This window comes from Sceloporus undulatus, chromosome 8, assembly GCF_019175285.1.
Source record: "Sceloporus undulatus isolate JIND9_A2432 ecotype Alabama chromosome 8, SceUnd_v1.1, whole genome shotgun sequence".
NCBI lineage: Eukaryota > Metazoa > Chordata > Lepidosauria > Squamata > Phrynosomatidae > Sceloporus > Sceloporus undulatus.
In genome coordinates this window covers 38899542-38926487 of record NC_056529.1, presented here as the reverse complement: position 1 = coordinate 38926487, position 26946 = coordinate 38899542, and the positions used below count along the sequence as shown (strand labels likewise).

Below are 26946 nucleotides of genomic sequence, written 5' to 3'. Positions count from 1 at the left end.
AGCAATAATAACAACGGTTTAAACATTCTGAACCCCATGTTCTTCAGCAGGTGAGGTAGAGCTCCCCCTCCTCAGACCAAGGGTGCATCTAGACGGTAGAAATAATGCATAGTTTCCCTACACAAAACATCCGCGCACAAATTTTGCATGGAATAATTCTCAAACTGAAAATTCTCACCAGTCCAGGGTTCTTCACGTCACAGTTTCTTGACACTTGAGAAACATTGGTTTTTCAACCATCTTTGAATCTTCTTTCCATCCTTAGTTTGCAAATTATTCAATGCCACTTTAACCGCCATGACTGCATCCTGCAGAATCCTGGGACTCATAGTTTTGCAAGGCACTAGCACTGATTTGGCAGCGAAGGCAAAAGACCTTGTGAAACCACAAAATCCTAGGATAAACCTAGGGCCGTTCCTATCTCCTCCCATTAAGCCTCACCCCATTCACACCATCTCTTCAGTGATTTAAAGGGATGGAGGCAAACACCATGAGCCATTTCTGTCAAAAGGTAGATGTTTGGGATGCAATGATGTCACATGCACCTCTTAAGGTGTCACTTGGTGCGTCTGTACCCCGCGCACACCCCTAGAGATGCCCCTGGTTGCTCCGTTTATGTATGAAGTAATTTTTTCCAGCCATCCTTGATGGTTTTGTGTAGTCTTCACTGAGCATAACCTTGGTCTTTTTAAAGATGTTTTTGTACCATATTCAGACTGATAATGAGTTGGGGAGGCCCTTGGCTTACGCGGGGGATCCGTTCACCCCCCCGCGTAAGCCGAAAAATGTATATGCTCGAGCCCTATTCACTTGAATGGGGCTCGTGCATGCAGTGGCGTGGCGGTGTGGCAGTGCAGTGGCACAGCAGTGAACGTGTGCCATGGGCGCGCGTCCCATTCAAGTGAATGGGACGCACAGCCCCTTGCACCCCGCGTGCTCCTGCGCGGCTCTCCACTGGTTTGAGCATATGCTCAAACCCGTGTATACCGTGACCGCGTATGACGCAGGCACACTGTATCTCCATTGAACCCTTTTTCACCCATAGACTTTTTGGATGATTTTGGCGTCTTTGGAACAGTGCTAGATTGTTTTCCTTGGGTTGTTGTTTCTCAAATCTCTCCCCCAACCAAGACACCCTTCCTGCATTTTGTCTCTCTTCAAGTCTTGGAGGGTTTCTGTTTTGATGGTTGCCAGAACCCTGTGAATGTGTGTCAGAGCGCTGCTATAATATGTTTGTAATTCCAGCCTATGTAAACCAATAAAAAGAGGATTGCAGCTCATAATGAATATATGATTATGTGAAGGTTGACATGTTTCGAATAGCACAGTAGGAGCGGGCTTTTTAGTAGTAATTTGGTGTCCCGGATTTACAGCGTGTTGGTAAGTGCCAGGCAATGGGCTGCCTCTCGAAACTCAGCCAGTTGAGCAACGGGAGTCCTGGCTGGAAACTATGAGAATATGTTGAGATTTGGGTAGGGATTTTTGCCTGTGGCATGTTTAACTGCCAACATCTAGCACCAGTTGGGAACTTGCTCTTAAACCAGGAGGCACTGGTCCAGTAAAAGGTGAGGATGACATTGTTGAATCAGGCCAAACTGCCACCTAATCCAAGAGTGGGAACGTAACCTCCAGCATTTCTCAGATGAAAACCAGGCCAACCAACACCAGAGTGTGGCCAAGACAGCAAAAGTTATGGATGAGGAAGAAGTTGCCAGTGAGCCGAGGGTGCAGCAGTTTGGCCTGAGCCTACTGGGAAGGACATAATCCGTAGCTACCTTGCAGAAATTCAACAAAACCTTGTTAGTGAATTGCAAAGATGCACATCTGAACATTGGCAAGAGTGCTCAAATGCTCATTGTACATTCAGGCACACTTGTGCTCTGGCACTTCATATCCAGTGTCCATATTCACAATGGGAAGTGCCCCAATACACATTGGTGCTCATTAAGCATTGGGCCATGGTACATCAGTTGCACTACTGGCTACCATTGCTTAATGGACACCTGCACATTGTAGCATCCTAGCAGCCCTGCGCTGAATATGAACATTACGAAACTACTCAGCCCAATGTGAAGTCGAAGGCTTTCATGGCCGGCATCCATAGTTTTTTGTGGGTTTTTCAGGCTATGTGGCCATGTTCTAGAAGAGTTTATTCCTGACGTCTGAAGATGCCAGCCACTGATGTTGGCGAAATGTCAGGAATAAACTCTTCTAGAACATGGCCACAGAGCCTGAAAAACCCACAAACAACTACTCAGCCCAAATTTGTGCCCACATTTACAAAGCCCTAAGCCTGAAGCAGAATGCCAGCCATGATATTTAAACCACTGTTATATGGAAAAATAAGTTTGGACTCTTTTCTGCAGCATCACTAAAGAAAGGACAGAGGTTATAATTCAAGGGACATCTAGCGTGGATCCCAATGACCCTGCTGCAGTTTGGGAAGAGTACGAATTTAAGTGCAAACCTGGGGACCTGCGTCGGAGACCCTGCCTGATCAGTCCATACCACTATCGCCTGGATTGGCTGATGTGGTTCGCTGCATTTCAGGTAAGTGAGTCCAGTTTTGCAATGGGGTCTGCATCTCTAGTCAGGTGTGAGTTGGAAACGCAAAGATGAAAAGTGAGGAGATACTGCAAAATAAGAGGACAAAGCTAGCAGCTAGCTTCACTGCTGAAATAAATAGGATTCAAATTGTATGGATAGCCACACATTCCTGTGCCCAAATTCAAATCAGTCAGGAAGGCTTACAAGAAGAGAACTCTGCTGAAATGTGGTGCTAGCAGTTATACCAGGGACTAATGTAAAGACAAATTGAATCAGTCCAACAAGCCTGAACTCTCACTAGAAGCTAAAATGACTAGTCTGATGTTGTATTTTGGACAAATCTTAAGATGATATGAGTTACTGGGGGAAAATGGTAATGCTTGGTAAAGTAGGGAAAAACATGGTTGACCTGAGTTTACAAGATCTGAACAGGGCTGTTGAGAGTCTTGGGGTCTTTCATTAATAGGGTTGCCATAAATTGTAGTCAACTTGAAAGCAGGTAGTAACAACACAGGAGAAAGTGGACAATGACTGACAATTCAACAGGCTCATCCACTGGAGAGTCAGGAGAGATAAAAGAAGTCTTTTACACAATGCATTGTTAATGATACTTCATCCAAATGGATTATTCCTGCATTGTGCATGCAGCCCAGGATACCTTTAACACTTCTACAAGTGTATCGCTCTCTTCCAAGCATCATCTACAATAATATTCAGGTTAGACAGGCATTGCTCCAGTGGGGCTGTTGAATGCAGCCATTTGAACACCAGAGGCAATCTGGGACCTGAAAAGCTGCCAAAACCCACACAAGGCCTGTGGGAGAAACCCTTCCTCATCTCTTTTGTGCTCCTCACGACAGGCTGGTTTTTGCACCTCATCACTGCTTGATACACGACACTTTTCTCCTGCTTCCTGAAATAGTTTCCCCAGTTTCGGAGGCCATCGGCAAGGCTTCCACCGGAGAAGTGCCGGGATTGTGTTGAAAGGAGCAAACCCAAAGCCTGTCATGGCCAAGGGAGCGGTCCTCAGGTCTCACGTGTTTGGATGGCTGGCACATCCGAAATTTTAGATGCTTGCGGACTCGTGCCGGATCTGCGAGCTCCAAAGAGTAATTTGTTAGTGGATCGCCACTTAATTGCTGCCCTAGATATGCTTTTAATTGCTTTACATGCAACGGGACAGTGCTTTCCAAGAGAAGGGCTTGTATTACTGTAATTTTATTAGCTGGTATATAAATGTCTCTTTTCATCCCGCCTTCTTCAGTTCCTATAAACAGGTCTGCATTTTGAATATCTTGGCATCCCATGGGAGGGTCAGATCTCAGTTGCTGTCTTTCTATTAAGTGCTGGTAAAGACATGATTGATCCAACTAGATGCCATTTCCTTGAGGAAACCATGTTTTTCTACACAAAACAACCGCACACAAATTTTGAACAGAATAATTCCCAAACTGTGAAAATTCTCATCAGTCCAGGGTTCTCCTTGTCACAGTTTCGTGACACTTGAGAAACATTGGTTTTTCAACCACCTTTGGATCTTCTTTCCATATCTTGTTTGCAAACTGTCAAGCGGATAAATGAGAACGTATTGCTAACTACGCTGAATGTATTGTTAACTATGACCCATTTCAGAGGTGTATCTTGATCTTGGGCTTGCTAAAGTCAACTGCAAAGACAATGGCTCAAAGGCAAGGCAGTCTCATTTTAAATCATCAGCCTTTCTTGCCGAAGAGAAACTAATGCAGGAGAAGGCCCTTTTGAAGTACACAAGGTTACAGGATAAAAATTTTCTTATCCTCTTCAGATTGCCTATCTTCCACAGCGGGCTCTGCCTTCACCTTTTTTGTTTTAGACAATAACTAAGCCCGCTCTAAGTGCTCAGACAATGCAGAAGGAGGGCCGCTGATATGGCAATGTTGGCGTTTAATAGCCCGGAATCTCATTGCATTAGTATTTCAAAGTTTCCTCCTTCCTTTCACTGAAATAATCAGCAACCCCAGAACAATGTACAGGGCTCAGGATGTTGAAATACATTCTGCTGGCGGTTTCTGGAGTAAGCCACCTGTTGGAAACAAATTTAAGTGAATAGTAAAGTTATGGCTTTTTTAACATGCATAAAATCTAGGCATTTTATGCACTGGCCAGAATACTTCAGAAGCAGACTGGCGTATCCTGACCCTGAACAAGGTGCCCAGCATGTGTCCAATTTTCCACCCGTTACCTCTGACTTCAGTGGCTGTCCGCATGGGTATCTTGTTGGGCTGCCCAACATATCCGCCACTCACCTTCGCTTGCTTCTGAGGTCAGAACAAGATGCCAACCGATGGGCACATACTTTGCACCTTGTTTTGACCTCAGAATGGCATCTTGCGGCAGCCTGCCATATAGCCCAGCGGGTCACCCATGCAGACAGCCATCGTGGCGTGGGACTGGAGGGCTCCACATCTTGATCCAGAGCAACAGGTAATTTATTTACTATATATACTTGAGGGAAAATTTTGGGACCAAAATTATGGATTTTGATGTGACCTGCAGATACGTCGAGGATAAAACCTAGGCTAGGGGCATGTAACCAAGGATCTAAGATGAAGGAAAATGATGCCAAGGAACTTACAAAATGCCAGCCGATATAACTGTTTGTGCCAACCCTAAAGGCTGGCTGGATGAGAGAGTAGAGGGAGGGTCATTCATTCCAGGACATATTCCGCTCTTGCTTTTCACCAGGGGATGGTTCCTTTTTTAAAATAAGAGTTAAAGTATAGCTTACATTGATCTCTGGATAAGTCAACTCAGTTTTTTGGGTCAATTTTTTGACTAACATTTCTAGACTTATTATATGAGTATATACAGTAAATCCATTTTAAGTATGTTATGCTGGTGCAGGATGTGGAGTCAGAGTGACCAGATGTTCTCCTTTTCCAGGACATGTCCCATATTTCATCCTTCTGTCCAGGAGGAATTCCAAAACGTCCTCTATTTTGAGCATGACTAAGAAGCATGCATTTATATTTCTGTGATTTTTTTTTTTTTTTTAGCTTTTGCTTGGTCAAGTCCTACACTTTTCTTGTCATTTTTCCACATGCACAACAAGCATTTGACTATCTTAATACTGAATAGTTGCGTCACTTTCTTTGCCTTTAAACTGGGATCACAGCCTTGCAGGTCTATGGCTCTTGACTTTTGCTTTCCTATACTGGCCTCTGCTGCTAGTTTTGAAGAAAAACCCAGTCTTTTCCATGAAGTCCATTCTGTAGAGGTGCAGAGCAGATTCCACAGTAATGTGGTGGGACATTTTGCAAGTGAAGCACTCATTGTGACAATTCCCAAAGGCATGATTCTCAAAGAGAATCCCCCAAAAATGCAGGCAGCTGTATTGCTCCAGAGCAGCATTCAACTCTATTGAAAGCAGGACTTTTGTAAAGCTAATCACTCTTAATGGTCCATTCAAGACCAAAAGAGTTGGCAGCACAAGGAAGGCACGCCTCAATATATTGTTGCTGGGGAATCAGTTTTCCATCCAACTGCTGAAAGGTTTGTAGATAAACACAGGGGGCGTAGGAAGGCACCACTTTAAGTGCCATGGCTCCATCCTACAAAATCTTGGGATTTGCAGATTTGTGAGGCATCAGCACTCTTTGGCAGCGAAAGCAAAAGACCTTGTAAAACTAGAACTGGGATTCCATAGGATGAAGCTATAGCACTTAAAGTGGTATCAAGCTGCATTATTTCTACTGTGTAGATGCACCCATAGTTTTCTGATTCCTTAATGTCAGTCTCCGTTTAATGACTGAGCCAAAATCCCATATTTTACCAGTGCATTCAAAGCTGTTCTGCTTTTCCTGACTTTTAAACCTTTTTTCTCTTTCCCTCCATGCCCTTCCAAAAGACCTACGAACAGAATGAATGGATAATCCACTTAGCTGGGAAACTTTTGGCCAGCGATAAAGAAGTTCTGTCTCTAATGGCATCCAACCCCTTTGAAGGGAAGACACCACCAAGGTAAGCCCAAGTCAAAGAAAACCCTGTATGTTCATTGCAGACAGGTCAGCAACATGTTGCCTGCATGAAGCAAGCTGTGCTCTTTGCTCAAATTGTGCATGCAGAAATGAAGGAAGGCTCTTGGGGGCTTTTTTTTCAAGCAGCATTGCAATATGCAAGGGTTTGTTTGGCCGGTGTGTCTGTCTGCTTTATGTAGAAGTTGGTCTAGATATATTAGGTAAAGCTTTTTGTTGTTGTTGCTGCTGCTGCTGCAAGTTTGATATATGTGAACTGAAAAGCAGGTGAGTGTTTTTGTGCGTGCTTTTATAAAATGAGGCCATTGTGGAGTCAAAAGCAACTGAGTGTGAAACTGGACTTCAAGCAAAGCAAGGTTTGCGAAATGTCCGCGAACAACATACGAGGCCCGGCCGATGGTTCATAAAGCATTTTGGTCACCATAAATCTGAAAACACTGGCGGTTTCAGCTAAGAGAATTAATAAGTGATTTAGCCTTGCCCTTGCGGCAGGCAGCTGAAGCCACAGCGGTATGGTTTTGCTTAAGTGAGAAAAGACAATTAAATTTCAATTAGGAAAGAGATCAATAGTGTTCCCTTTCAGCATTGCGGGATACAAGCCAAGAGAGGGACACTTCTGTGCTCCTTGTGCACCGATCCTGAATTGGCTTACTTAAAAGTAAATCTTGAAGGAACCCAAAAGAGGATGACATTGAGTTAGACATTTTCCCAAACTCAATGGGCCCATGGATTGCAAATGGCTGACAGTGGGTTTGCATGGCCAAGCCAGTATTCGAACCCAGATCTCCAGTAGAGAACCTACTTTGTCCATACAAGATTCCAGGTTTAGCCACTGGTGTGTCCTATCTAAAGTATCAGGCAGTAAGTGATGGGAAGAGACCCTGGGAAGCTACTACTAGCCAGAGTCAAGCGTATACAAGGGTGGTGTCTTCATGGGCCACAACATGTGGTTGTATCGTGTGCACAAACACATTATTCTTTGCATGGGAAACATCATATTCTGCACAGGCAATATGATATCTGTGTAGACATACCACTTTCTGTGCAGGAAAAGCAGTTTCCTTTCCAGAAAATGTCGTTTGCTATACACACCAAGAATGTGCAAATTTTTGTACAACGTAAGTCCCAAATTACATTTTCTGGACAGGAAACATCTTTACATGCTTACTTACGTGCAGAAATACTACATTCTGCACAGGAAAAATATAGTAGTACTGTAGGTTGAACCCCTTTTACCCAAAATGCTTGAGACCAGAGGTGTTTTGGATTTTGGATGTATCTGGATTCTGGAATAATTGTATTTGCATATATGCAGATAATGAGATATCTTGGACATGGGACACAAGTCTAAACACAACATTCCTTTATGTTCCATTCATAGAAGATCATTTTATACAATACAGTCAGCCTTCCTTATCCACGGATTTTTTTTATCCACGGATTCAAGCATCCACTGCTTGAAAATATTCCAAAACAAAAGTATAAATTCCAAAAAGCAAACCTTGATTTTGCCATAAGGGACAACGTTTTGCTCTGCCATTATATTTAATAGGACCTGAGCATCTACAGATTTTGTTATCCATAGGAGATCCTGGAACCAAACCCCAGCGGATAACAAGGTCCCACTGTATTTTAAATAATGTTGTGCCTGAAACAGGGTTTCTGTACATCAAACCATCAGAAACCAAAGGTGTCTCAGCCACACATTTTATATTTTTGGAATATTTTGGATTATGGAATTATAGTTAAGGGGGAGTCAATGTTATTAATAATAGCAGCGTGAATGCTCCCCGATTGTCCCGGCATCCCTCAATTTTTAATATTCTGACAAACAGTCCTCGCATTCCGTGCAAGCGGCCATTTCAGCTGTTTTGCAGAGCAGCTCATTCCGCCGGTTGGGTGCCTGTAACGCTTCTGTGTTTGTCTTTTCCCTCCCAAAAAATAATAAGCCCCTCTCATCTGTTCCAGGGAGACAGCTGCACCCTCTGCAACTAATTACAGCTGTCTGGAAGATTTAGGCCCCGGCCATAACAGCTTCAAGATCGCTCCTAATTTTTAACACTTTCACAGTTGGGAGATGTCATTGGGGTCTGACGGGTGGTAGCACTCCAGCTTAGCCCTGCAGCTGCTCCTGGGCATAAGAAGGAAATTGCGGAATGTGGATATCAAAACAAACCCTTCTTAGGTTTTGGCCCGGAGGAGACCGCATCCCCGTCTGCCACTCTCACATGGGACCCTTTGGGCAGAAAGGGATTTGGGGCACAGCAGAAGTACTGCGGTGGGTTGTCGCACTGGGGAAGAAGAAAAATCAGGGGGCACCTGAATTGCTTTGGGATTCCCCCCCCCCCCCATAGGGTTTGTATCTCACCCTTTGTCCATAGGACTCAGGCAAGTTTGTTTCCGTTTCGTATGGTTCTGACATCAATCTGGGTCAGGATGAGAGAGATTGGTGTCAGATTTGAACACAACTCTCTCCGGTTCAGGTGCAATACAGTTAGCCCTCCACATTTGCGGCTTTGACTTTTGAGGATTTGATTATTTGTAGTTTTGGTTAATATGTTCTCTCTACTCTAGGTCCTCCAGCGCAACTCTACCAGACGCTTACCATAGAGTTGTTCTGGAGAATCTAGACGTTCCTAGAGAAAACACTCCTCTAGGCATTTGTAGGTCCTCCAGCATGATTCGATGATCAACCTGTGGCAGATGTTGACCACAGAGTTGCACTGGAGGACCTGGAGATTCCTACAGAAGTGTTCTCTTACGTAAAAAGGATAGTATTTTTTTTAAATTCGTGGTTTATTCACATTCATGGGGGTCCTTCACCCCTAACCCTAGCGAATGTGGAGGGACCACTTTACTCAGTCTTCTCCATCAGCGTTTGCAAAGACTTGACAATAGGAGTGTAGCCATACTATGGAACAGTCTGACACCATTTAATTGCTCTATCCTACAGAATCCTGGGATTTGTAGTTTGGCGAGGCATTCAGCCTGGCCTATCATAGAGCTCACGAAACGACAAATCCCAGGGTTTCGTAGGATAAGACATGAGTGGTGCCAGACTCCTTTAATTTTGCAGTGTGGCTGCACCCTATGTGAGCAGTTGCCAAGAATATTTTGGAATTATGGATAAGGGAGACTCAATCTGTATCAGTGATTGTTGCAGAATGACACACATGCATACTTCACCTGCTTCTTCACCTACTATACTTCACCCACTTAGTTGCACAACTGCCTCAGTTGCATGGCTAAGTAACATCTCCTGACCCAATCCCACCCAAATCCTGTCTTGCTGAGCATCTCCCTCTCCGTGCGATGGGGGCCTGTTCTCCTATTAACTGGGATGCAGCAGACTGGCATTTCCACTCCATTGTACCAGCAATCTCTGGTGCAAACATGAGAAGCAGGAGCCTTGTCACATTTCCTCCGCATGGCAGGAATGAGCTGGAAACATCAGTTTGCTACATCCCAAGCAGCAGGAGAATAGACCTCCATTGCTAACCATGGCTGCTGCTTGGCAAGGCAGGATTGAGAGACATTTCCAATACCTACATATTTCCTCCACTACTGAAGATGTAAGGCTCATGAATATGAATTAGTTATGAGTGCGCAACTCCAGCTTACAGACTCTTAACTGTGACTGCAAACTGACAAGGAGAAATCCCATCGGGGAGCCAGTTATTTGAGACCCATCTTCCTGGGTCTCTGTGGGATACACAGGTTCCCGCGATAAATGCTCCGTCTGCCGTAACAACCGGTATTTTGTTACAATTTTGTATTCGCACACTCCCTCCCCAGATTCCATCTTGGCTGTGCAGATTAGCCTCTGTTTTGTCATCGCTGACAAATCGATGTTCCATCTTGCAACAGCAAAAAAAATACCCCCAAAACCATTAACAGCTGTTTTTTCCATCAACTTCACACGAAAACTAAGGGAAGTCTCCCCTTTCCCCTCTAAAAAGGAAGGACAGAGGAAGAGTTAACTCCCAGGATGTTAATGTTTGTTTGGGACTGGAAAATATCTTCCTAATAGTGACCCTTTGCAGCCTTTCCCTACCCAGCCTTGCTTCAGGTGGATTGGATTCCACCCTCCATCATCCCCAAATTAGCATGGTGGGGATAATGGTGAAGACAGCAACTGGGCTTGTCGTTGCATGTCTTCCAGTCGTTTCTGACTTTTGGTGACCCCAAGGCAAGCTATCATGTGGCTTTCTTGCCATGATTTGTTCCGCGGAGGTTTGCCATTGCTTTCTCATGAGGCTGAGAGCATGTGACTTGGCCAGCAGTTCTGGGCACCTCAATTTAAAAAGGATGTGGCCGAAATAGAGCATACCCAGAATGAGGGCAACCAAAATAGTGGAAGATCTGGACACCAGCAAGCCCTCTGAGAAGTGTCTTAGGGAACTGAGTATGTTTAGCCTGGAGAAAAGAAGGTTAAGAGGTGATATGATAGCCCTGTTCAAATATTTGAAGGGATGTCATATTGAGGAGGGAGCAAGCTTGTTTTCTGCTGCTCCAGAGACTAGGACCCGAAGCAATGGATGCAAACTGCAGGAAAAGAGATTCCACCTCAATATTAGGAGGAACTTCCTGACAGTAAGGGCTGTTCGACAGTGGAACAAACTCCCTCGGAGTGTAGTGGAGTCTCCTTCCTTGGAGGTCTTCAAGCAGAGGCTGGATGGCCATCTGTCGGGGATGCTTTGATTGTGATTTCCTGCATGGCAGGGGGTTGGACTGGATGGCCCCTGTGGTCTCTTCCAACTCTATGATTCTATGATTCTATGATTCTAAGAGAAGGTTAAGAGGGGACGTGATAGCCATGTTTGAATATTTAGAATATTTATGGACATCCCGCAACATCCCAACATTGCTATCCAATGCCTAGCGAAGAGCTCCAAGGTGATGAACAACAGCAAGGTTTTTAGTGGTTGCCTGTCTAGCTTCTGAATAAAACTTTACTGAGTGCCGGGTTGTTGGATGCAAGGCTCTGGGGTCTCTTGCAAACATGTAAAGTCTCTCCTCATTATTTTTGCCAGAGGGGCTCAACAGCTCCAGGCCCATAGCATCCCTCAGGGACCGACCCTTGGAGGAAGGGGTTGCAAAGGGGGGCAAACCCGCCCCCTCCGCCAGCCACTGCCAGACTCAATAGCCTTTTTTGTGTTCGACTAACCAAGCCTGGTGGCTCCCATTGAGCTCCTGATGGGACTCAGACATTTTTATATGATGGGTTATTTTATTAATTTCTCCAGCGAACAGCATGTGGGGCAGCCCCACAGAGCCTCCAGTCAGTCCTCCCCTTCCCTGTCAGCATGCTTTCCATTTGCCAGAGGGGGGCTGCATAGAGGAAAGTGTGCGTCAACCAAAACAGTGGTCTGTGCAACCTCCAAATGTGTTTTGTGGGATTGAGGAGTGCCTCTCTTGGCACTTTCTTGTTTTGAGAGAAGTAGACTAATAATACCAATAGCTTCCCAAGGGCTATTATTTCTTGATAATAAAGGTAAGTGTTAACATGGAATTGGGGTTCCTGAAATTATACCCTGCTTTGGTTCTCACCTTTTTGCTCTCTGCTCCTTCCAGGTGGGTCCGAGGTGAGCATTTCAGGTACAAGTTTAGCCGGCCAGGAGGGAACCATGCAAAAGATGGGAAGTGGTGGATCCGGAAGAGCATTGGCCCCTATTTCCCACCAGTCAATCTGAAGGGATTGAAGAAGTTTTATAAGGCTCGAAACTGGCCGCTCCCGACGCAGAACTGATGACGGGACAAAGGTCGACACAAATCATGTCCAAGGACTGTTGACTGCCTTGCTTTGGACTATTTTCCCTTTTATATCCCTTCGTTGGTTCATAATTTTTACACTAAAGTGCACAAGATGGTTTACATGGAACGCATTGCTGCCCATCGTGTTGAGTTGGATGTATGGGCTTGGATTTATAAGGTTTTGTTTATGAGTTCTAAGAAGAGGTTCACCTTGAAAAGGGGTTTCACATGATCTAATAATGATGATAATACTTTATTACCCTTCTTGGTTAGGGATTAGAGAGGCGGAAAATATTTTCAAAATTGCCGCCCAGACAGTGTTTAGAAATCTTGCTTGCAGTGCGGACATGTTCTATGGATAATTCCTACATGTTTGTTTTGTGCAGAAAACAGAAAAAATGTTCACCGAACAAAATTCTGTTAGAAAATGCGGACTCCTCTGCAGAAAGTGCTGTTTTTTGCACAAAATTTTGCACCCAATAAATCTTGAACTGCAAATACTCTTTAAAAATCAAAGAGTCTTTGAAACTTTCCAATAGCTTTATGTAAATAGTTTTCCAAAATTGTACCCTCTGTCTGCCAGAAATCCAAAGCAAAAACTAATAAAGTGGCATGACAGCCATGTTTAAATACTGAAAACATTCCCAGTGTTAAGAGCTGTTTGTCAGCGGAAGACACTGCCTCAGAGGCTGGTGGAGTCTCCTTCTATGGAGGTTTTTAAACAGAGGCTGGATGGCCATCTGTCGGGAGTGCATCAATTGTGTATTCCTGCATGGGAGAAGGGGGCTGGATTGGATGGCCCTTGGTGTATCTCCCAACTCTATGGTCCTGTGCTATTGCCAAAAATCACTGTATCTCAAGGATCCATCATGATGACAAAATAGATGGTAGGCAAGGGATGGAAACAAGGTGGTGACCACTGCATCTCCTTTAGAATAGAAGTCACTGATGTGGAGCCCACAAGCGGTCACTGGGACACATTAGACTGAGTAAATGCATTTATGATTACGCCAGGTTTGACCATGTAGACCAGTGATGTCCAAACTCTGGCCCTCCAGGTGTTTTGGACTTCAGTTCCCAGCATCCCAGACCATTGGCCAAGGTGGCTGAGGCTTCTGGGAGCTGAAGTCCAAAACACCTGGAGGACCAGAGTTTGGACATCGCTGATGTAGACTGAGCAAATACATTTATGATTATGCCAGGTTTGACCAAACTTGTGCTGGTACTTTTTGGTCACAGTGTAATGTCTGCATTCAGTTCACAGTTATACAAACAGTTCTGCAATTGTAACCATTGCAAATGCCATTGCACATGTTTGGATGGTGTGCCGCAATGCCTTTGATGGTGTGCTTGATTCATTGGGATTCCAGCAACAATCTCTGCATTCTCCATGGCACGATGAGGCAATACACAAGCACATTACAGCCACACAATATGCGAAAGGTGGCAGGTACAACCACCACGTTAATGTTCAATATACAAGCATAATGCAGGATTTCAGCACTATGTGGAGTTCTCCAATGCACAGCCTCAACACAGAATCTTGGCCTTGCTGTTATGTTCTAACAACACCACATGCGGCGATGCGAAGCTCCTTTCCATCTGAAGACACTCATTTGGACAGGTTCTGCAAAACCAATTAGCATCTCCGGTGAACTCAGGGTCCTGAAGGAAGGAGACGCATGGCTGGGAAATGTTGTGTTTTGTCCTGTCTTTGGTCCCTGCTGGCCCAGGACTGAGGAGCGAAAGCGGAGAGACTCCAGGCAGGCGGAATCTGGCAGAAAACCGGAAGCAGTCCAGACAAATGCTGATCATTCTCCAAACAGAAGCATTAGGGCTGGAAAAACACACCGGCTTCTCCTTTCCTCAGCTTTCTCTGGTTCACTCGAGAGGGTTTTTCATCTCTTCCCAAAAGCCCATCACTTCATTGGAGGAAATAATACAGCCTTCCCTTTCCTCCTCGCCATGGCACTGAATGTGCAGGCATGCGCTTGCGGGTGGACAGGGCTATGCAAACAGAGTTTATTTACATTTTTAAATGGTTTTAAATTTTTTGAATCGTTTAATCACCTTTTAATTTTGATATTTTGTGGATGTTCAGCTGTAAGCAGAATCCTGTTGGGCAATTTTCTGCATTGCTTTCATGCATTCCAAATGCACAGTGGATTTAATAATAATAATCATAATAATAAGTTTAATTTATATCTCACCTCTCCGAAAGGATCAAAGCAGGTTACAACATAAGATGCATAAATAAAATATATACATTAATTGATTAATACATACATTAATCAATACATAAGTCATGTGCATCAACCAGTTAGACATGTGCATCAACCAGTGATTCCCATTCTTTGCACTATATTGGGTATTTGGTATCAGGGTTGCACTATGTAGCTTTGCTGAACTGATATAGGATCACGGCGAGAGAATATCTGTACACTTCCAGAATTATTTAGCCATTGTGCAACACCCTCTTGCCACCAGAAGCATGTACATCAACGTGAAATCATGCATGCTTAACTCATGTTTTAACAAACCAGAACTGAATACAGAATGTTTGTATGGGATGAAAAAGTTCCAGCCATTCCCATAGAGGATGAGATGTCACCAACAGGATTCCAGTCTCTCTCTTTCAGTGGCCATTTGGCAAAAGCCATTGCTAACTAATGAGATGCTGACTATATATTTCTTCGTCAATACACTTGTTTTTGGCCCGATCGTAGGGAATCTGGAAGGGAGGGTGGGAATGCTCCGAGACTTTGCACCAGACTAACACTTAATAAATGTTAACATGTATTAGAAAACCCTGACATCCCACCACGGGATTGTTGAGACAAACTAATTCTTGAAACAGTTACGGAGGAGCCCAGATGTATTTTTCAGGGAGAAAGGGAAGGCCAGATGGGAAATCCATCCAAGCCCTGTAATATATACACATACTTTGAATGCTTTTTTCCCCTCCCCACAATGACTAGTTTTTCCAAGGGCTATTGAAAATGTTTACGGCGGCCCTCAGCACATATATCATCGACATATATAAAACGTGTGCATTAAAAGCATGCACTTACGTATGTGTATGTGTATATAGCAGGCCACAGTGCACTAATATGGTTGAAGAGAGCAGGCATAGTGTAGTTTTCCTTTTTATTAAGATAGCGTCGGCCGGAGCATTTCAGCAGAAGCCTGAGCTGGCATCCCATTGGTGATTTACACACATGTAAGCTCCCAATTCCTTGATCATTCTGGTTACCTTTTCCCCCTGTACTTTTCCACCTCTAGAATATCTTTTCATTTCCAGTTGCAGCGGGTAGAACAGAGCATGATATTCCAGATGCGGTTGGCACCATGGATTTGCATCAGGGCGACATGTCATTGCGTTAGTTTTAATTGTCATTCCCATTCTAATTATGCCCAACGTGGAATTCACAAATCTTGTCCAGAAAGCCCTAGAAGAGGGTTGCCATGGGTCAGAGTCAACCTGAAGGCACATAACTACAAAAGGTAACTATTTCTTCCTTCTTTCACAAAGCGTGAAAGTAAACCATTCTATTTTTCAATAAGAGAAACAGTGCAGAATTACTTTTGATGCCATGGAACTATAACTATAATTAATTACTTTATTGGGGGGGATGGCCTGCCTTTGTTCATATGTGGGCCTCTCCTATTCATCCAGAGAGAAAGCAATGCCTCTCAGGGTAAAACTTTTTAAAGATCCTTAAGTGTGTGTATGTGTGTGGTGCCGTTCTCTGTTTGTAATCCTTTTGTCTGGCCCAGACACCCACGCAGTTCTATGTTTTTTGTCTGTTAATGAGACATTGTGCTGTCAAGGGGGAAATAGATATCTTTCCCCCATCCGCCGTTCCCCCTCCAACCCCATGCAAAACATACAGCTGGCCTCCGTTCCTTCATCTAAAATTTATCACTTCCACAGATCTTCCTCCTTTCCCGTCCTTACTGTCCAGAATTGCTTTGTGTGTTGTCAAGTGGATTTCCTCAAATGTACATCCAGAAGAGCTTTAAAAAGACAGGCTGGGATATCTAGTACAGGTTGAGTCTCTCTTATCCGATATGCTTGGGACCCAAAGTGTACTGGATTTTGGAGTTTTTCAGATTTTGGGATATTTGCTGGTACGTAATGAGATACCTTGGCGATGGGACCATAATGCGACACCATGGCAATGTGTATACACCTTATGCACATAGCTTGGATTTGATGCGCAATGTTTGTAATAACTTTGTGAATCAAGATTTGCGTTCACCGCACAATTGGAACACCGCACAATTGGAAAGCAAAGATTTCACTCCCTCAGCCAGCCACATAGGCAATTTTGGATTTTGGAATATTTTGGATTTTGCAGTTCCGAATAAGGGAGACTAAACCTTTGGAGCGTGTGTGTTTTCCAGATTTCAGATCAGAATCCTTTTGCATGATCTGAAACTATTCCTCTCTGGAACACCATTGCTAAGAAAGAGGTGGCCAGCTGGTGCCTCTCATGTTGATGGATTTGTAGTTTGGTGAGATATTTAGCCTTCCCTGTCAGAGAGCTCTGTAGCCTTGCAAAACTGCAAATCCCAGGATTCCACAGCATGGAGCCATAGTAGTTAAAGCAGTGTCAAACTACATCCATTTTGCAGTGCAGGTAGACCTGAGCCAAAGTATAAGAAATCTTTTAACTATTTTAGTGTCTTCCTCTCTACTTTAAAGTTAGGTAAACCACTTGAGGTCATTATTTTTGTTTTCCTACTGTATAGGTAAGAGGATTTCCTTGAGGATTGGATTCATGCACCCCGAATGAGGTGCCTGTCTGCCTTTCTCTCATTCATCTGTCAGGTTTCTCATGCGCTGGCTGCTTGTGGATGAGCTGGAACATTGCACAGCTGTGGCACTTGTTGATGGAGGAGCCATCTGCAGCCGGTCACTGTGCTTTCTTCGCCTTTTAAAAAATAATTGCAGCTGCCTTCCTTAGTCTTGGGGTGCCTGGGATGACATTATTCATCGCTGAAGAAATAATGCAGTGATTTAACTTCATCATCCCACCTTGCTTTGATCGAAGGCGAGAGACAGCATAGTGTAGTGGTCTGAGCGTTGGACCACAACTCTGGAGATCAGGATTCAATTCCCCACTTGAGTATAAGAACCCACTTGGAAAGTCGCACTCTCTCAGCCTCAGAAGGTGGCAATGGCAAACCCTCTCTGAAGAAACATGCTGAGAAAACCCTATTATGGGTCCACCTTAGGGTTGCCATAAGTAAACAATGACTTGGAGGCACACAACAACAATAAGTAAATCCAAACCTAGCCATCATTGTGAATGACAGGAAAATGTCACTGCTCTAGCTAAGGTTAAGCTTCAGTGGTGAATGCCAACCAGTTGTTGTTGTTGATGTTGTTTGTCATCAAGTCATTTCCAACTTATGACAATCCTAAGAGGCCCTAACACAGGGTTTCTTTGCAAGATTTGCACCAAGGAGGATGAGAAAATAGGACTTGCCATGGATTCCTTGCTTGAGCATGGAAACCCACTGGGTGACCATGGGCAAGTCACTCACTTGGAGCTCCAGAAAACCCCATGGGATGTTCCCCTTAGGGTCGCCGTAAGTCACAAACGACTTGAAGGCACACAACAACAAACTGTGAGAAAATCTCCTGTTCGTCAGCTATCATATCATTAACTGGACTCATGGAAGTCTAACTGTTGGAGATTCACATTGACAGATATGAATGACTGAATGTGACCCCTGAAATCTGTCTTCACAGCCTGGTGCGATGAAAGTGTTTCTGGGGAGATGGAGATCAGGATGCTGGGAGATGGTGTCCACAGCATTCTCTTGGTTTTGGGGTTCCTTGGAACAAGCAGTTGCACCAAGAACCAAAGTGGTGTTCCCAGTTGCCTGGCACTACACAACTTGGAATGCACTGCAAACATCGTTTCCCAATGTTACGATTTCTAGTACCTTGGAAATGCTTTGGCCAAGGTGCTGCTAGATTCTGCAGGTAAATTTGGGGTGGGCATCATGAGCCATAACTTCATGAAAAGTGAAATGAGCACATATATATGTGGGGGGCAGAGTTGAGAATGGGTTGGGAGGGCAGAGAAGACTTTCACGAGCTGAGAAAACAAAACAAATCAATGGGCCGAAGAAGGATGGATTTCTGATCCGGCTTTGCCACAACGGGGCATGCAGTCTTTCCTGTTTACTTGTTATTTTGGCAACACAACAACTGATAATTGATGGTTGATTGGTCTGGCTAGTGTCCAAGGCGCTTTGAGGAGGAACAGGGTCCTGAATGATGGAGTCTCAGGGCATGATTCCAAAAGTGTTGGGTGGAGGGGACTGTCAACCCAGTAATTATGACATTAACCCCTTGTGCCAAGGAATGAGACACTGTCAAGAGCGGGTAAGGAACCCCTGCACCCAAGTCCCCCCTCCTTCCCGCCAGCAAGCAACTGGGCATAAATCCCCTCCGTTGTGCCGTTGTCTTGTCTTCCTGCACCTGTATCCTCAGCTTTATTCATGCTGTAAAAACCCGCGGCTCTTCGTTTGCAGCTGCAGGGGCATTATTAGGCATTAACATATTTGCATCTCAATAAGGCCCTGATGAGGATTTAAAGAAACAGCTGCCCGGCCCCTGTTTTGGGGAAGGAGGGGGTGGGTTGGTTGACTCCTAATTTTTTTTTTAAAAAAAAACCACTTGTTGCCCTTTTTCAAAGAAGTTCCCATTACTCTCCTCCTGCCCCTTCTTTTTCTTTTACCAACACTGATCCCTTGCCAACTGGGAGGGAGAAAAGTTATGAAACTCCAAAAAACACACACAGAAGAAATCAGTGAGCTGGTTGTATCCTCTGTTCTTTCAATGTCGCTTTTTCTTTTTTGCAGCTGCACAGATGGGGGGCTTTGGAGGGAGCCAAGCAACAGTTGAACCAGCAACAAGCTGGTAGGAATCCAGTGACTGTTTCATCCAGAGGCAGCTGGGGATGGAGCTGGAAGGATATCTCAAAGAACCATCGGCGATGAGACGAATACAAAAATATCCCAATCACTCTATCAAGCTCTTATGCAAGTCAACCCAGAGCCATGTCAACGGCCTGGGAACCTGTTCATGATCCCAACATTGAATTAATGGGATTTACCTGATGACCATTCAGTGAGTCTTCTCTAGTTGGGTGGAGATCCAACCACTATTGTCCAGTAGTGCAAAGAAAGGTGGCATTATTTCTGTCGCTTCTTCTTGGTACTCCATTTTAAAATGATGATCTAGACAAAATGGTGAATGGTCTGGAAACCAAGTCCTATGAGGAGCAGTTTAAGGAGCTGGATATGTTTAGCCTCAGGAAGAGAAAGTTAGCCATGCTTAAAGATTTGAAGGGATGGCATATTGAGGATGGAGTGGGCTTGTTTTCTGATGCTCCAGGGACTAGGACACGGAGCAATGGATTCAAATGACGGAAAGAGATTCCACCTATAAACATTAGGAAGAACTTCCTAATGGTAACCTGGACCCAAGCTGTATACTGTAGGGTTTTATAGGTCAAAAGCAGTACTGTGAATGATGAGGATGGTTGTGCTACCCCATCCTTCCGAATACCTATGTTGCAGAACCAACTCTCTGTGTGCCAATGTGGCTGCTTATAGCCTCCTAACGCAATGGGGAATGTGCAATGGCTGCTTCCACAAATCCAGTGAACCAAATGGGATGATGAAAGAATTGACAAAGAGTAAGGCACTACCCCAGAATGTGCAACTTCAGATGAACTGGTTACATTTGTGGAACTCGGCCTATGCAGTCATGGACCGAGTATATCTATTGCATGACAGCCCAAAAAAGTCAATTGCATCAATAAGGAAACTTTTGCCAGGCCACCAACAAGACTGAGGCCACATTTCTTTTGGAATTGAAAGGCCTTCAGGAACGACTAAAGCAAAATGCCAGAGGCGAGCCCAGAACGTGGAGGTACCCTTTGATTTTGGAGACTGGCTAGGGTTGGAAGGAAGGAATTAGCAATTGAAATCCTTTCCTTGGGATAATCCAAGAATAGTTGGTGCTTTTCCTGGGGAACAGGGACGGTTGACCTGGCCTAGAAATAGCCAGTCAAGGAGTCATCATGGCTCTGTAGACTCTGGAGGGTTAATGAGTGATGCGGCGAGGAAATAGGGAAAGCTCTCCTCTCTTGGAATGGCTCTTTCGAAAGGACAGCTGCGCCCGTCACCTGTTCTGGTTCAGACAGCCGCAGCTGTGCTCGGCGCAAGTCCCTCCACTTTGAACCCGGCTGGATTAGAAAAACAAAGTTGCGCATATACATACACTTGTGCTTAGAATTCCAATATCAACTCCCCCCGTTTCTTTCCCCTTGCAAATGGCCGTTGGGTTCTTGGCGTGTGCCAATGCCAGCCATGCTGTGAATGCGTCCTTTGGGCTCCTAGGCGTGCATTTGTGCATCCTCACTCCAGCCTGCCCCACAAAGACTGGCTCTGTGGAGCTGGGATCTATGGGTCGGCCAGACAGAGGAGGCTGAGTTATGGACCTCATGTTTTCATGCTTTGGATGGTGAATCGGATGGCAGATTAATTGCAATGTAGGGATGTAATTCTTGGCTAAATTGGTTCTTGAATGGAAGCAAGGAACAATTTTAGCCGTTACTTGCTCGCTGTCAGAAAGTCAGAGAGACTACTTGCAGTTTAGGACTTATGCACTGCAAAATTCAACGGTGATTGCGAGTATGTCTGTGGGCAATTTCTGCACAAAAAGTGCCTTTTCTATGCAAAAAATGTTGTTATCTACCCCCCCCCCCAAACCCACACCTGAATGTACTGTGTTTTCCTCCAGAGACCCTTGGTCTTCTGGAGATGCTGAAGCCCATCAAGAAAAGGGCTGTTATACTCTCCTTTTCTCTAGATCAACTGTTGCATCCATATCCCACTAATAAAGTTTATCTTATAGCATCAGTATTAGCTTCCAGTACCAAATGAAATCTTGGAGAAGTCTGGAATAGCAGTGAAGTCCATCTCAAAACACGAATGGATCAGAGAAACAGGATGAGGGCCTCTATGGGACGAGGCAAGACCATCCCAAGGAAGAAAATCCAAGAGATGCTACATAGTCACTCACTGTGGCTTCTTCTTCTGTGTGCCCATGATAATTGAATCACAGAACCTTAGATAGAAAGAATTACAAGGGCCTTCTAGTTCCACCTAGATATACAGCCCCAAGAGATGGCCATCCATCCATCCTCCAATGGGTCATGAAGTATCCTTGTGATACTCTCATAGGTCTTTGTCTGAAGAGAGGAGAACACCAGCAAGAGTAGATTCTCTTCTCTGAGGCCCATTGCCAGTCAGCTGTTCAATTCCACCCAAATCCACAGCCTGCCCCAATTAAAGCTTGAAATAGTTTCCTGGAGAGCTATAATCCCTGTGTCTTCCGAGGCTTGGGATTCTGTTTCATCCCCATGTCTCCACCTGTCTGAGCTTAACACATTATTTTTCTCTGGGAGCTCCAAGCTCTGAGAAATTCAAAGGAGAACGGGAAGCACTGGTCAGTCGCTGCTGAGGATGGACCTGGATCTGGGAGCCTAGTGGCACTACACACTTGTACCAGTCTGATAGCATTATAATTGCCATGGCTTTGGGGGAGTCACTTGGAGGCTGCAGGGATTGTGGACCACACCAAGTGACAACCTAATGGGGTGACACCACTGCTCCCAACATGGGCTGTGGCCTTTTCTGGCATCCATTTAAAATGCTAGAGCTCAGCAGAGGAAATGGGACAAGGCTCAGCAGGAGGAGAAAGGAGAGGCCCCAGTTTCTTTTTTAAAAATTAAAATTTAATTGTTTTTTTTTAAATATTAATTTAAAAGTTTCTTTAAAAACATCACATCTTACCAAATTTTCACTTTAACCACCATGAAACTGTACATGTAGATGCATATGATATTGGAATTTAAAGGCATCGTTTTAATTTTGCTAGCTGTTTATGTTGCAACTATTGCCGTTACATTCAGTGATATATGGGAATTATTACTTATGAGTCACATGACTGCAAAAAAACATTGTTAAGGATTTTGTACAGTGTTGTCTGGGAAGGTGACCCATGACACCATGGATTACCACACCGGGTGACGCCAATCCTAGTGATGCCACCGCATGGCTCCATCCTACTGAATCCTAGGATTTTTAGTTTGCAGAAGGATTTATAGTTCTCCGCTAAGAAGCTCTAGTGACGTTCCTTGAACTACTGTGTATGAGTTATCCTGATTTAATCCTTCATCCTACTAAATCCTGGGATTTTTAGTTTCCCGAGAGATTTAGAATGATCCAATAAGGCTCTTTTGTAACCTTCCTTGAACTGAACAGGGAACTTAGAAAACTAAGGCACTGGGAATGAAGGGAATGCAAATGTGTTAGGCAATGGGCTTGAGGAAGAAGAAGGATCTTTCCGCCTCAAGCCCATTGCCTAAAGCATTTGCTGTTCACCTTCAAGACAAGTTCCCCACCACCTTACACTATAGGAGCGAGTCTTGCCTTCTGGCTGCCCACCGTGTGGGACCTATTTTGGGCATAGCATCCACACCTTGGTAGCACCTGCAAAGTTCAGGCTGAACCCAGAAACGGATTCCCTGGATGCTGCCACTGGCGCAATGGTCTTTACTAATGGAAAAGTGACCTCTTGCTTGAAGAGGTGTTTAAAAATGCTTTTCTACTCTTTTAAGACAACCGGGGAAATATTTGTCTGTTCTTAGCATTACCGATGACCAAGAACAGTCTCTCTGGGGGGATTGCAGGGGGGAGGCTGGACGTTTCTCCAAGATTACATCAGTAGATATGCTGATGTTACTGTCTAGGAATCTAAAATACAAATGTTCTCCCACCTCCTTTTTAAAAATATCCATCCAGCCCAATATGATTCTTGAAATCTAGCTTGCAAAGGAGAAGAGACCAGGTACTGCTGTAACCAAGTGTGCTCTAAGAACAAGAGGACAGCTCTCTTTGTCCACCTGAGAAGTGTTTGGATTTATTTATATAGTCCAGAGATGCTGGGAGCTGCAGTAGCCATCGGAGTGAGCCTCCTTCTGGCGCCGGCGCCTTTTCCCTCCTCTGTTTTTCATAAAACCTGGATTGCCCATTCCACACTTGGCTTTGTTTGCCTGCCATCACGCAAGTTAATTGGTTGCTCCCTCGTGGCCTGATCTAATTGCCATACGAATAAAGTTATTTTGAACAGTTGTCCATGAGTTCATCTCTGGAAAGCTTTGGACACAGCTGTTACTGCCTCCTCCTTTTTTTAAAAAAAAGTGTCCTTTTTCGATCCATATATATATATATATATATATATAGAGAGAGAGAGAGAGAGAGAGAGAGAGAGAGAGAAACACCAAGATCTTGTTCACCAGTTGCATAGTGCACAAAATTATACCAGCATAGTTGTTATTGGTGGTCATTGTTGTACAATTGATTGTAAGGTACCATGAGTGTTACATCTATGCACACTCCTGGTGTGCCGAAATCCATCCGGTTCCTCACCAGCTGCAAAATATTGTCCTTACAGAGATTCCCAGGCAACTCAGCCAATTGCACAACGGTTGAGCAACCCTGAATAGGCTAGCATCCTTGTGCAACCTCCAAAGAAGTTCAACCACTGGTGCTATGGAATTTGCACCAGGGTAAAGATCTGGGGTCACCATAAGTCAGCTGGCAACCTGTTGTATACACATACAAAGGGAGTAAAGTAAGTTATTCCCTGGATTCAGATGCTCAGACTCTGTAATTTCTTCATTGCATTTTGGCAGAGTTTGCAAGAGTTCTGGTGGAGGATCTGGTTAGTGCCAAAACAGGACCAGATTTCCAAAGGCCCCATTGCAACCATTGCTCCAGGCCCCTCGCAAGGTAAGAACCCAGTGTTGAAGGGAAGAAATGGGCTAAATCCTGTTGTTGGCCCTGACTGAAGTAGACTCAGTGGATCAATTAGATTTACCTAGGTATTGACTTACCATTCAACAATTGCTTGGTAACTGGGAGCTGGGAGTAACCATCAGAATGCCAGCCATTATTTGATGCTGCCTCTTCTACCCCATTCACTCCCATGTTGCTGATATCACACTGTTTTTTGCTCATCGCAGGAGGTTCAGACAAAAGCTAACTGCTGCAGCATCTCAGAGTTTGTGTGTTCATCCTCAGTAATAACTTTTTGCCACCTTGATCACACTCTGATGTTGTTTGGTACTGGTTTTCACCTGTGAAATATTGGAGGGCATGTGCTTCAGTGCAAGGCTTGCAGAAACAGAATGGATAATTCATGAAAAAAGAAATGTTTATAGATGGGTATGATTTGCATGATTTATTCAAAACGCAGCCTTGGGGTTCACTGGAGCGGAGATCCTAGTCTCTGTATCCTTCCCTCCCTGTCTTTCTTCTCATCAAATATATGGCCCAGAGCACAACTAGACTGCCACCAAATGTGGTCAATAGTGTCTACAAATCCCTGGAGGGGGGCAAGTCTGTTGGGGGCAACTGGCCACAAATGCTGAAGACAGCATTCCTGGACTACCAGATTCTGGGAACCCATCCTTGTGGTTGCCATTCCCCTTCACGCTCTGCTTGTGAGCTTCCAGACACAACCTTGTTTTTAGAAGCAACATCTTGGGTCGAACTTGGAGAGGTTCAGTAGAGTTGAGAAGTCCGTCGATTGCTGTGAGAGCTAAATCGAGCCTCCTTGTCCAGAGGCAGCACTCCTTGGTGTTATCGATCCTGGGATAAAGTGAAGATGAGGGTCATTGAGTCAGTGACCTCCTTGAGGGATTCTTGGATGACCACCATTGCAATAGGATACTGGATAAGACCAGAGCTTGATGCAAATCTCCTATAAAAGTGTATTGCAGCAGAAACAAGGCTTAATGACAAACTACTGTTAACTGGCACACAGTTTCATGGACTCAAGCCATGTTTTTCTGCAAGGAATAATTTCTCCACAATACTTCAAAAAATGGCAAGAATCCTGCAGAGAAGCAGGGAGACAAGTACAGTCGGCTCTCCACTTTTGTGGCTTTGACATTTGCAGATTTGGTCCCTTGCAGGTTCGATTATTGTGTTCTTTCTAGGAATCTCTAGGTCCTCCAGGGAAATCCTGCTGGAAACTGACTGTAGAATTGCAGTGGAGGACCTAGAGATTGCTAGATAAAACTCTTCTTTAGGTCCTCCAGCATGATTCCTTTGGCAGATGTTGATCACAGAGTTGCACTGGAGAACCTAGTGATTCCTAGACAAGTGTTTGCTATAAAAATAGGTGTTTTTTTTTTTAAAAAAATGCCTTCCCTCCACTTCCATACAATATGGGTGCCCCTAACCCCAGAAAATGTAGAAAGCTTACTGTACTACAGTTATTTGTCCTTGTGTGTGAGAACAAACTGTCCAAGGCTTCATATCCCTATTGTGACCCTTGCCTCTTTGGCTGACGGTTCCTTGTCGTCCTGTTATGTTTGGTCCCCTTCCCATGGGAGAAAGCAGAGGAGCATTTTCTCAGCGATCGGAAGAGACAGACATGTCATATGAACAGATAAAGAAAACCAGGAAGGACTGCAGCCTTGTCCATGACTTATGGAAAGGTTGCACCATCCAGCTTGTAATAGCCAAACATCAGCCACAAACCACAAGCCATGCATGTCATTGGTGCCCATCCTCTTCTGTTCCCACATGTTTCCAGGACTGAGAAGAGAGTAAGACCAGAACGTGACAAATCTTCAGAGGAAGTGTGGATGTTGAATTATGGCCAACCACAAACCTCACCCTTGCCCACATCCCATCCACTCCTCTCCTAATGCATACACATACACTACATATTGTAATACTTGTCCATCTGGTGCTATCCATCAAGGTCTAATGGACTGTTAACAGCAGAGCAGGTATGGCTTGATCTTAATTTTATACTGTTTTAACTAGTTCTGTGGGTTTATCAAACATTTAGCACTGAAAGCCGCCTTTATTTCACCATCCATGATTTGAAAACACACACACACACATACATATATATATATATATTCCAAAAAAACAAAGCTCGATTTTGCTATTTTATATAAGGGACACAATTTTAGTATGCCATTGTCTTTAATAGGTCCTAATCGGAGTAGGCGGGACATAAATAATAGTAATAATAATAATAATAATAATAGAGCATCCACAGAATTTGGTATCCTTGGAAGTCCTGGAACCAAATCTTAGTAGTTAACAAGATTCCACTGTCACTTTTCCTTTCCCTCCTGCTTGCCTCTCGTCTGTTTAAGATCATGATGTTGATGATGATGATTTTGCATTCATTGCAAAGGGATTTGGTCTAGCATTAAAAACCAGCTTGCCCATTTTAAACAGAGTATTTCTCCAACGTCCATCTATCCAGTTGCTTCCTTGTTTGCGGACAACAGTGCCGCCTGATGGCCACCGCCAAGACCTGCATCTCCTTCCAGACCTCTCCTTGACCTGTGCCAATGCTTGGCCCATTCTCTGGAATGTCTCTGCTCTGTTCCAGGGTGTGTATGTGTGTGTATGTGTGTGTTTTCCAGCCTGGCCCTCTCACCATACGCACAAGAACCCGCCACCTGATATTTCCTGCCGGCTGTGTGCGTGTCAGACCCATTAGTGG

The 26946-nt window shown here is 44.4% G+C and overlaps 1 protein-coding gene across 4 annotated transcripts in view; it reads left to right on the top strand.

Annotated features, from left to right (window-relative positions):
- The window catches only part of LMF1 (lipase maturation factor 1), a 92898-nt gene extending 79952 nt beyond the window's left edge, over positions 1-12946 (top strand). For all 4 annotated transcript variants that reach the window (XM_042438530.1, XM_042438533.1, XM_042438532.1 and 1 more), the window contains 3 exons: positions 2367-2550; positions 6434-6546; positions 12135-12946. In XM_042438530.1, coding sequence (XP_042294464.1) covers positions 2367-2550; positions 6434-6546; positions 12135-12309 — 472 coding nt within the window. In that variant the 3' untranslated portion in view covers positions 12310-12946. The remainder of the gene's footprint in view (positions 1-2366; positions 2551-6433; positions 6547-12134) is intronic.
- The last annotated feature ends 14000 nt before the right edge of the window (positions 12947-26946 follow it).